Source organism: Bidens hawaiensis, unplaced genomic scaffold, assembly GCF_021521415.1.
Source record: "Bidens hawaiensis isolate Kalapana, Puna unplaced genomic scaffold, B.hawaiensis_p1.1 tig00054660_1, whole genome shotgun sequence".
NCBI lineage: Eukaryota > Viridiplantae > Streptophyta > Magnoliopsida > Asterales > Asteraceae > Bidens > Bidens hawaiensis.
This window is the reverse complement of record NW_027499837.1, coordinates 77,501-88,725: the sequence shown is the minus strand read 5'-3', so window position 1 is coordinate 88,725 and position 11,225 is coordinate 77,501. Positions and strand designations below refer to the sequence as shown.

The 11,225-nt window shown below is 42.0% G+C and overlaps 1 protein-coding gene across 1 annotated transcript; it reads left to right on the top strand.

The window, feature by feature from the left end:
• The first annotated feature begins 1,911 nt into the window (after window positions 1-1,911).
• LOC143600647 (jasmonate-induced oxygenase 2-like) lies at window positions 1,912-5,126 on the top strand. The gene is made up of 3 exons (XM_077078274.1): window positions 1,912-2,446; window positions 4,209-4,539; window positions 4,678-5,126. The coding sequence occupies exons 1-3, from the start codon at window positions 1,941-1,943 to the stop codon at window positions 4,924-4,926; spliced, it is 1,086 nt and encodes a 361-aa protein (XP_076934389.1). The 5' UTR covers window positions 1,912-1,940; the 3' UTR covers window positions 4,927-5,126.
• Window positions 5,127-11,225: the final 6,099 nt, after the last annotated feature.

Genomic DNA, 11,225 nt, shown 5'->3' with positions numbered 1-11,225 from the left:
CACCTTGCTAAATCTGCTTCCAATCAAATCGCATACCTCGTCTAACACCAACTGAGCCGGAACCCCATGAACTTGGAGCCAGGCGATCCGACCCTCCTCCACACTAGTTCTATCAGACCAAGGTTCTAAAAACTCAAACCAGTCTGACCATTTTCCTTTGTCATTCAGGAAGGCATCCCTATCCCCACTAACGTAGAATACCAACACCACTGAAAGCCCTCCCAGATACTTAATATCTAATGATCTCCAACCATGCTTCCGAACCAACTTTTTCAAAGAAGTTAACGTGTGAAGATTCACCACCCTCCCCGTAAGAGCACATCCCTTCCAATGAGAAAACCATTCCACCGAATCATCCACCTTAATCTCATCTACTTTGTTCCGATTTAACAAGGAATCAACAAAAGAACGCCCATTACCAACTGATGCATAAGGAACCCCATTCCTATCGGATCCTTCGGAACTAGGGTTTGCTTGACCACTAGGTTTTGCATGGCTATTAACAGGAACCGAAGCCGTCTTCCTCCTATTACCAGAATCGGGTCTATCTAGATTCTCACCATCCACAAACCGAGCAATCGCAATAAACAACTTATACGAACCGATCCATACATCTGATAACTCATCTCCCAACCGTTTGACATCTTTCACCTCGGAAAATGATACGAAAGCAAACCTCTTGCCCCATTTATCCAGCTTCCTAGCTATATAGGAACCTTCGTAACGACCAAAGCTACCCATAACATCTTTTAATTCTTGCGAAGAACACTTTGGGGGAAGATTTGAGACAAAAAACTTCGATAAAACCTTGTTATTACCTTGAGCCTGATGATCATTCCGTTTCCCTTTCCGATTACGTGGTTGTTCCCATTCTTCTGAATCCATACCGCCGTGGATCGCCCGAGATTTTCGGAGATTAATATTTCGATCAGAACGTTTGACAAGCTGCTTAGTCTGTGCTACATCTTCCGAGCGCCTGAAAAATAAGAAATCATGAGACTTGCAGCTGGAGATGGAGGGTTAGGGCCGGAGGTGCTGGGTGGCTGCCGGAGGTGGAGGTGGACGGGCGGCGGTCGGAGGTGGCGGTGTGGGGGGGGGGGGGAGGGGGTGACGGGAAGGGTGGGTTGAAGAGAGGGGGCTAGGGTTTTAGTACTCTGGTCTAGGTGACGGAGGTGACGGGTGACGGGTGACGAAGGTGCTGGGTGACGGAGGTGCTAGGTGGGTTGACGGGTGACGGAGGTGCTGGGTGACGGGTGACGGTTGACGGAGATGCTGGATGGCTGGTCTAGGTGGAGGTGGACGGGCGACGGTCGGAGGAGGCGGTGGGGGGGGGGGAAGGGGGGTGACGGGATTTATCTCAAATCACATGAAGTTTAGTTTCCTGGAGCAAACTGACTTTCAATTTCACTTAAGTTGTGATTGTTTTTCTCTTAGGATGTATACAAATTTATACACATTTTGCCCCCCCGCCCCCATTTTTTTATAGTAAGATCATATACAACGACTTTTAACATTAAAAGTATAAAAGCACTAGAATATTTTTTATATATAGCACTATATTAACATATAGTTTTTAATTAAAGTAATTAGTATTTATTAATGTAGTTCAAAACTTTTAACGCTATAATAATTACTTTATTGTTAATATAATTATTTTAATACCGGATACAGAAATATGTAAAATTAGTATAATATTATAATAATTTAGTATTTTATAAGGCCAAACCTATTTTATGAATACGTGTAAAGATAAATACAGAAAATGAAAAATTTAATGCATAATGAAATATTTAGACACATGCACTAGTCTTTATTTATGGTCGTCTCCCTAACTCCTCTTATAACACATAGTTATTTGGTTATATAAATCAATAACTTTACTTGGGTGAAAACCATCTCTCCCTCTATTACTTGATAAATATATAGGCATTGCACTCACTATGGTAATCGCCTGGCCTGAACCGGTGGTGCGAGTGCAATCACTCTCAAACAGCGGAATCAACTCTATTCCCGACTGTTACGTCAAACCCATCCACGACCGCCCATCCTCACTACTTGCCAGCAACCAAGAAGCCATTGATATTAATATTAATATTCCCGTCATTGATCTAGCTAACCTCTACTCCGATGACCTCGCCTTACGCAAAGCCACTATGGACCTCATCTCCGACGCATGTCGCGAATGGGGCTTCTTCCAGCTTATCAACCACGGCGTCAGCCACGATCTCATGGCCGCCATGCGGAGGGTCTGGCGGGACTTCTTTCATCTCCCGCTTGACGTGAAGCAGGAGTATGCCAACTCCCCTATCACCTACGAAGGATACGGGAGTCGTCTCGGGGTCGAGAAAGGGGCCAAGCTCGATTGGAGCGATTACTTCTTCCTTCACTTCCTCCCGCTTTCTTTGCGGGATCAAACCAGATGGCCCTCTCACCCGCAATCATGCAGGTCATTAATTTTTTTACGTTTTATGTAGTACAAATATGAGTCTTAGGAGTATTGTAACTTTATCGTTAAGAAAATGATTTATTTTAAGCTTAGTAAAGTTAATATTATACTAAGGTATATCTTTATATATATATATATATATATATATATATATATATATATATATATATATATATAACCAAACCATGCTATGATTGCTATGTATACCATTATGATATACTATATATGTATTATGTAAAACCTATTTTTCTCAAAATATATAGAATTGAAACAAATAATTAATTAGTATTCGTCCAATAACGTACCGACCGCTCCCAAACAAGAATCAATGTAAAACCATTTTGACATTTTTTTGACTTGATGTGATTCATGGCTAAACAGCTTTCGCTTACGTGTCATGTTTTGGATAATTGAAGAATGATCAATATCTTTTTCTACTTGCATATGCCACGCTAGCTAGTACTAGTACGTGTGGTAACTACTTTTTACTATATGTCTGTCATCATATCTCTAAACTTAATTCACCCAAATTTATAAAATTTGCATGCTTATTGTTTTAGGATATTTTCACAAAATGAGTAGTAGGAAAAGTAAATTAGATTGTACGTAATTCTCTGTTTAAAATAAGTAATAATATATTCATTATATTTGTAAGTTACTTTGTATCATGTACGATGATCTCCCAATTTAAATTTGAATTTGATTTTGTATCCTCTTTATAAATATTAATATTAGTTTATCAATAAAACCTGCTTGCATGGTGTTAGTTTTTTTAGTCTTTGAGTAACCTGACCATTTGATTGTTTTCGTTGATCCGCATCATATTTCCAACTAAATTCGAACAGATTTTAAACATACATAAATATTTGTAAGTTTTGAATAACACATGGCACTTTTTTAATTGTTTCTAGAATCTTTTAATCATGTGTATTATGTTGAAGAAAGTTATTATATAATAAACTCTAATCTGATTGTCTTAGTTTACCAGCAAAGCAAACCTAAACGGACTTTGAAACCCAAAAAGTTGATGCATTAATTTTTATATGATCTTTGTAAAGTTTAGTCGTTCAAAAAAAAATTACGTCTCAAAAAGATAAAAAGTGCTTCGACTCACTTTATATATAATCAAGGCTACATAGTCACCATTTTATAATATATCGCTAAAAACTTTTTAAGAAATCAATGAGCATTATAAGGAAACAGTAATTAGCTTGATAAAAGATTAATTTGTTTTCCTTTTTAAAATTGTAATTACGGTAATTCGATGCATGATCGTCTCTAGAAACAAATCTTTCTTTTAATAAATATTCATTTTCATCACATACTATACATTGAAAATCTTGCCGCATGAAAAAAAATAATAAGTCAATAGACATGATAATACGTTCTAATATAAAACTAATATGACATGTTATTCAAATTTGTTGAAGCTAGCTTTGATTTTATTGGACTCCAATAAATCACATGGTTTCTTGGGTAGAAATTAAACAGCCTTTTTAGTGGTCCATCCAAACGCAATATATAGTAGTCAGTCAACTAACACAATTGAAACATGCTAAAATGCATATGGTCAATGTGAAACGTGACATGTATGCATAGACAACTCAATTATTGCACGTACCCACATATTTTGTTTACTTTGTTTTAAAAGAAAACTTTTTATGTTTATTTGTTACAAAATGCTTAAAAATTAAACATATATATATATATATGGTATATATGACAAGTTAACTGGCTAAATACAGTTCATAATGATGTGTAGGGAATTGGTGAGCGAATACAATGAGGAAGTTTTAAAACTTTGTGGCAAATTGATGAAAATATTTTCCTTAAACCTTGGATTAGAAGAGGATTATCTTGAAAATGCATTTGGAGGGGATCAAATTGGAGCTTCACTCAGAGTTAACTTCTACCCAAAGTGCCCTCAACCTGATTTGACTTTGGGGATCTCCCCACATTCAGATCCCGGCGGTTTTACAGTATTGTTGCCGGATGATCATGTTTCTGGCTTACAAGTTCGTAAACATAATGCTTGGCTTACGGTTAAACCGATTCCTAATGCTTTCATCATCAACCTTGCTGATCAACTCCAAGTTGGTTTTCCTTTTATTATTATTATTATTATTATTATTATTATTATTATTATTATTATTATTATTATTATTATTATTATTTAGTTAGTAAGAAGTTATTATTATTTTCAACTCCTTATGATGAGATGATTAATGTAGGTGGTAAGCAATGCAAAGTACAAGAGCGTTGAGCATCGTGTGATTGTAAATTCAAACGAAGAGCGAGTCTCGTTGGCCTTCTTCTACAATCCGAGAGGGGATATTATGATTAGACCTGCGAAACAACTATTAACAAACAACGAACCAGCTCTGTATCAACCAATGACATTCAATGAGTATCGTACTTTCATAAGGTTAAATGGTCTTCATGGGAAATCACAAGTCAACTCCCTCAAATCTCCACAATAGCGTATTCAATATATCTTAATTACTGAATTCATGTCAATTTTATGTTATATGTTTATGCTTTTAAGCACTACCATATCAATAATATTACTAATATATAATGGGGTGTGTCTATACGTAACCCAATATATATTGAGCGTACTCCCTCATGTGAGACGTACATTTATTTTGTAGTAAGGAAGAACTCTAAAAAATTGTGAAAGAAGGGGGGGGGGGGGGGGGGGTGGCGTTTAGCGGTATTTGTTTGAATTATATGTGTTATCAAATCAAACTCATTTGCTTGAATATTATTACTTTTGCATGATATTATTAGATTTCACACACCTTTTGCACATGGGCAATACTAGTTTTTGGTAAAAAGAAGAGCAGCCCACCTCGATATGGAATGTTCACATTAAGCTTTTATATCAAGATTACTTTTATTTTTCAAAGTTCAACTATAGTACTCCGGCCAACTGAGTGACTGAAATCATCAATCAAAGCAATACACGTAATAACGATATCCAGAATGATATATAGCGGGGATGGACCCCATAATATCACAATATAGAATATGCGAATGACAGTGGAATGAGTAATAACGGAAATGAATAGATTTGGAAATAAGTACTACACGAATTAAATTTTTATTCAAAGTTGTATGGCCTATAAAAATATTTATGTTTACGTTATGATTGAAATTATCGAAACTTTGAAACGTCATATTTCGTTTTGCTTAACCCACATCCAAGTCTGAAAAATATCTTGGTACTTTATTTTCGTTTCAAAAAAGAAAGATCGATGTGTTAGTTTCCAGTAACACATGATGTCTTTGTGTAATGATGTTACGTGTCTAGTAAGTTGGATTTGAATGCAACAATTGGTTTAGTTAAAGGACTAGTGTTCTAGCTGACTTGAACTTCTAATCAACAACTTGAATATGTGTATATATTTAGCTTGGTGAGTTTAGTATTTTCAAATGAACTTTGTCCGGTCACTTTTCTAGTTATTGACTGTTTGTTTATACATTGTTTTCACTACAACATCGAAGAAGGTGGATCTTGATTATAGAAACCGGGTATGTTACTTTAATTCTTTGAGTTCACACGTAATTGAGATACGGTCCCCAGTTGGGTTATGTTTTTATTCTAATATTGTTTTGTTTTTGTGTATAATAGGTCTAAATGCGGCTTGGTTTTACATCTCTAGATTTCCTTAAGTTTTGGGGAAAAGATGATCATTTAGTCAAATTGAGTTTGGGTATATCAAAAAGCACATTTAGTTGGTTATTTATGCTCACGAAAAATTCTTAATTCTAATGTTTCATGACACATTGACATGTTTATAAGGGACTTGATCTTACATATTAAAAACCTTATGTGTAGGACAAATAATTCTAAGGACTTGATCTCTTACAGCATTTTAATGTCACTATAATACTCCATGTATATAATATATATGTATGCTATTATCATTTATCTACAATGGTTTCAGGTTATGGCAAAACGAGTAAAAATATATGCATAAAGAACAATATATACTCGATCAACCTACTCTTCAATCGGAAGATGGAGTAATAGCTCTCATGTGGTAATGGGCTAACAAAATAATAAGTTTCACTAATCAATTACTTACTGTGACGATTAAATAATGAAGAAACGTGGATCGACTCACTGGTAGACGATCAACTTTCCTCGGGTGTGATTATGCTATTTCACCGATGGTTCTCTGGGATCTGGATTCTTCCACCTACAAAATGAACAGCACCGTAAACTTACCCCTCAGAAAGGGACAGAGGAGTCCTCTTTGGGGTAACCCTCCGGTGTGAGAATAAGAGTTTGTAGGAGAAGATAATAATCTGACAGTAAGGAATTGAAGTGTATTGCTTAATATAGCTGAATACTGTGTAATAGGGCCTACCTCTCCTTGTGGAGTTGATGTGGTATTTATAGTGCTAGGGTTTCCAATGATTGGGCTCAGACCCAATTAGGGCATTTTTGGCCTCCTCCTATTGCTTCGCGCCACGTGTCCTTGGGACACCTGGTGCTTTTTCATTGATTATTCTCTGTGCAATCACGTGGTAGCACATGGGTTTTGCTGAGTTGTCCACCTTTCATTGGCAGCTGTCAACATCAGCATATTCTTATTCCTTAAAAAGATACCTTCTGGAAGGTTGTCTGACGTGCACAATCAAGGTTGTCCTTACCCTAACTTGGATAAGGACGAGGTTGATTATGTGCATGTGTGATATGCGCTTATCCTGAGGATGCGCGAGGTCTTCTCTTTATTCTCATGCGCAGATGTTTCATGCGCAGATATGATATGCACAAGCATGTGATATGCGCCACGCGCGGATGCGATATGAGTGAGCATGTGATATGCGTCACGCGCGGATGCGTCACGCGCAGATGTGATATGCGTGAGCATGTGATACGCGTGAGCATATGTGATGCGTGAGCATATGTGATGCGTGAGCATATGTGATGCATGAGCATATGTGATATGCGTGAGCATATGTGATATGCGCCATGCGCATAGGTTTTGGCTTTGTGCCTTCATAATGTCTTGATTTCAAGCCTGTTGTCTATATGTTGTGGGTTGACCCGCCTCGCTCGTTGTTGAGGCGGGTACATACCTCTTCAAGCCCCCCCAGTCTAATGTGTGTCTTGTCTCGCGCGAGCGAGGTAAGATAGATATTAGACTTAATAGTTTGCTCTTTTAATAGGGTGTCTTTTCTTCTTATTACTCATCGTTGCGCGAAATTCTATCCTTTTGGTTGAAACGAATCGTCCATGTACGTGGTTGGTTGTTGCTGACATGAGTCAGTGACGGAGACGTGTCAGACTTTTCGTGTGCTCGAGGTGCTACAGTTGCCTTTCATGTCCCCTCACATAGTGTCAGGAACACGTGTCGCGCTCGCGTTGGTCCGTACCTGCGAGTGGTGGCGCGTGAACTCTGGCAGCCCCTGTATCGTTTCTTTTCGTGTCCCCTCACACAGTGTCAGGGATACGTGTCGCGCTCGCGTTGGCTTACACCTGCGAGTGGAGGCGCGTGAAGTCCGATCAGTACCAATTTTTCTCTCTCCTGGGCCTATAAAAGCAAGCCCTTTGAATTTTTTATCCTTCATCTTCTTTGTTGTTTATTCCGAGCTTTTTCCTTTCATTCTATTCCGATTGCCTGTCTTCTGCTTCCAGATCTCTGTTCTTCAGAAGCATCCTTTGTCCGATTTTATAGTTGTATGTCTGATAGCTCAGACAACACAATCTCCCCCAGCCATCGCCGTGTGAAATCGTTAGTAATGTCTACGTTGAAAAAGACCGGCAAGGGGAAGAGGGCTGCTGAGGCCTCATCGGAGGAGGTAGGGAAAACCAAGGCAGTGAAGAAGTGGGATGAGATCCCCTGTAAACTGAGGCAGTCCGATTTTGACAGCCTTATCGCCTCTCAGGGTTTTCTCCCTGAGTATGGCTGCATGCTGCCGGCCGGGCAAACGGCGGCGGACCCGTCCACCGGCTATATATCCCTTTATTGCCATTTTTTCACCCACTGCAACCTTCGTCTCCCGATGACAAGGTTTGTGGGTGCGCTGCTTAGGTTTTATGGGATTCATATATCCCAAGTCCATCCGTTTGGGCTCGTGCGCATGACTCACTTTGAGTTCATGTGCAAATCTCAGCGCGAGGAGCCCACTCCTCGGCGCTTTCAGTTTTTTTATAAGCCCAAGATCCAAGATTCTTGGTTCTCATTTATTCCTCGCAGTCAGAAGGTCAAGTGCTGCACTGTTTCATTCAAGAGCCTTCATGACTGGTCTGAGAGATTTTTCTATATCAGGGCTGGTGTGATCCCCGTCCGCATGACCATGCGCGCGATCTCTTCTGCGCCCGCGGATGTGGGTGTCTTCAAGAACCCAACTGGCGCTTGGGTAAAAAAGTTGACTGCCGAACCATCCCCAGCCAAGAACATTTGCGAGGAGGCGCTGGTGGGGGTTGGTATGAGCAGGAGGTGGGCCGACAGCGCGACTGAGCCCGTTATCCAAGTTGACGGCTTGTGTAAGTTAATCTCATTGCATTACTTCTGCGCGAATATAATTCGTTTTGCTGATATCATTTGACTTGTTTTGTGCAGTCAGCAAGGAGTATGTCCACGCCGCCTATGATGAGCATATGGAGGGTGGCTCCGTCGCGCTGGGCGCTGGGGAGGTTGGCTTCCCCGATCGCTTCGATGACATGTTCATCCCTGTTGATCTGGGATTTCGCTTTGACAGCGACGCGCCTGGTAAGCCTTTGTACTTATGCTTATGCCTTTATAATACCAGATTTGGCTAACCTTTCTGTTGCGTGTATTGTAGACGCGCTTGAGAACTACGAGCTGGAGCTCGCGGAAGAGGAGGAGGAGGAGGCTGAGGTGCCCCAACTAAAGCGTAAGGCTAAAGGGAAAACTGGCGCAGGGGCCAGTAAGAAACAGAAGAAATTTGATGCCCCTGTTGTTCAGGATCCTCCTACTCAGGCTAAGGGACTTGAGAAAACCCAGGAGTTTACCTCCAAGTTTTCCTTGTCTTCCCTGCCTCAAAAAGTGGGCAAACCTCCTGTCCACACGAGGTATGGTGCCGCTACCTCCTCCCTTCGCGCGGCGGAAAAGGGGAGCGGCGTTGCGCCTGCCGTTTCCTCTTCGACAGGTATACTTTGCTTATCCTTTATGGTTCTATGAGCGCGATTCTGATAGAATTACTAATGAATCTTTGCTCACTCAAATGTTTGTAGAGCCGGCGACCTTGGTGGGTCAACCTCAGGCGCAACAAGGTGCCGAGGCTGCGCCGGAGGTCGCTTCGAAGTCCCCTGTTTTACCCTCAAAGGGGAGAATGGACTTCATGGCGATGTTTAACTCGCGAACGGCGTTGCGCCAAGGTATGTATTGCGCTTTTATTTTCTGACTTTTTTCTTTTAGATCAAGTCATGAACCATTTCTTTTTGTTGATTTTTTCATAGGAGTCATTGCTGGCGTACAAGCTGCTGGCGGCACTGCTGGCGCCGGTGCCAGCGCCGTTGGTTCTGCTCCTGCTCCTGCAAGCGCTGAATCTCCCCTCATAGGGATTACTAAGGAGCAGGAGGCCGTTTTACGCGCCGACCTGGCGGCGTCGAGACCTCCCTCACCTCCTCCTGCGCGCAGCCCTCCTCGCGAGACTGATTTTGGTTCTAGGTCGCAGGAGAAAAGGCCTGTTTCAGAGGAGTATGAGGAGGTTCAAGTTGAAGGCTCCGACAGCGGCCGCGCCAGCCCTGCAGCGCCACGAGGTTTCGCGGCGCAGTCTTCTCGTGGGGCTGGCGTTGACTTTTCTGCTTCATCCCCGCAGGTATAAGTTCGTTTTTGCTCCGCTGCACGGACTTCCATATTAGTGTTTTGATGACTTAGATCATTTCTTTGTGTTTGCAGGAAGCCGATCACATTTACCGCCCGAGATGGAATATTACTGAGGACATCTCATTTCAGTCCATGGGTGTGTGTGAGGACTTCTGGGCTCATTCTGTGCCTCCAGCTGAAAGGAGGTTTCAGCTGACCGCACTCGCGATGACTTGCTCAACGATCATCTGTTTTCTGGGTCGGCTTTCTTTGCTGCCTCCCAAGAGCTTCGCTATGATTACGTAAAGGTACGTGATGCTCTTGCGGAAGCCAAGCAAGAGGCTAAAGTGTCTGCTTGGAATCTTTCTGATGCTCGAGAGAGAGCTGAGAAACTCCAAGCAGAGCTCAGCGAGAACAGAGCAAGTGCCAACACCGCCTTCTTGAAGCGCGGGCATGAGCTACAGGCTGCGCGGGAGAAGCTACAGGCGGCCGAGGCGGACGCGGCCAAGTACGCGCGTAGAGTGCGCGACTTGGAGCTGGACGCGGAGGCGCGTGACCAAGCTCTTGTCCAGTCTATAACTGACAAATCATTATTGGAGAGTGAGGTTGCGCGCCTGAAGAAGGAGCTGGCGGCCGCGCGGGCCGAGAAAGATGAAGCCTTGGCGACGGCAGCGTCTAGCCAGGAAGCACTCGATGTTGCGCGAGCGGAAAAGGAAGAAGCCTTGGCGGCAGCAGCGCCCGACAAAGAGGAGCTGAAACAGATTAAGGAAACTGTTGAGTTGTTAAACTCTCAGATTCCTGCTCTTGAGACGTCTGTTGCTTCCCTCGCGCAGGATCGTCAATGGCTAATCTCACAGGGTATGACTCGTTGCGCTTACGCGATGAAATACTCAGACGAGTTTCAGGCCCTTGTGATGGATTGCAACGCTGCCGCGCGCTTGGTGGGTCGAGCTGAAGGGTTTAAGGATGGCTGTGAATATAGCATGCTGAAG

Bases quoted from the DNA above. Each gene is read 5' to 3' on its own strand.
- LOC143600647 (XM_077078274.1), top strand. From the start codon at position 1,941: ATGGTAATCGCCTGGCCTGAACCGGTGGTGCGAGTGCAATCACTCTCA. The intron at 2,447-4,208 runs GTCATTAATTTT...AATGATGTGTAG, and splicing joins TCTCACCCGCAATCATGCAG to GGAATTGGTGAGCGAATACA. The intron at 4,540-4,677 runs GTTGGTTTTCCT...TGATTAATGTAG, and splicing joins ACCTTGCTGATCAACTCCAA to GTGGTAAGCAATGCAAAGTA.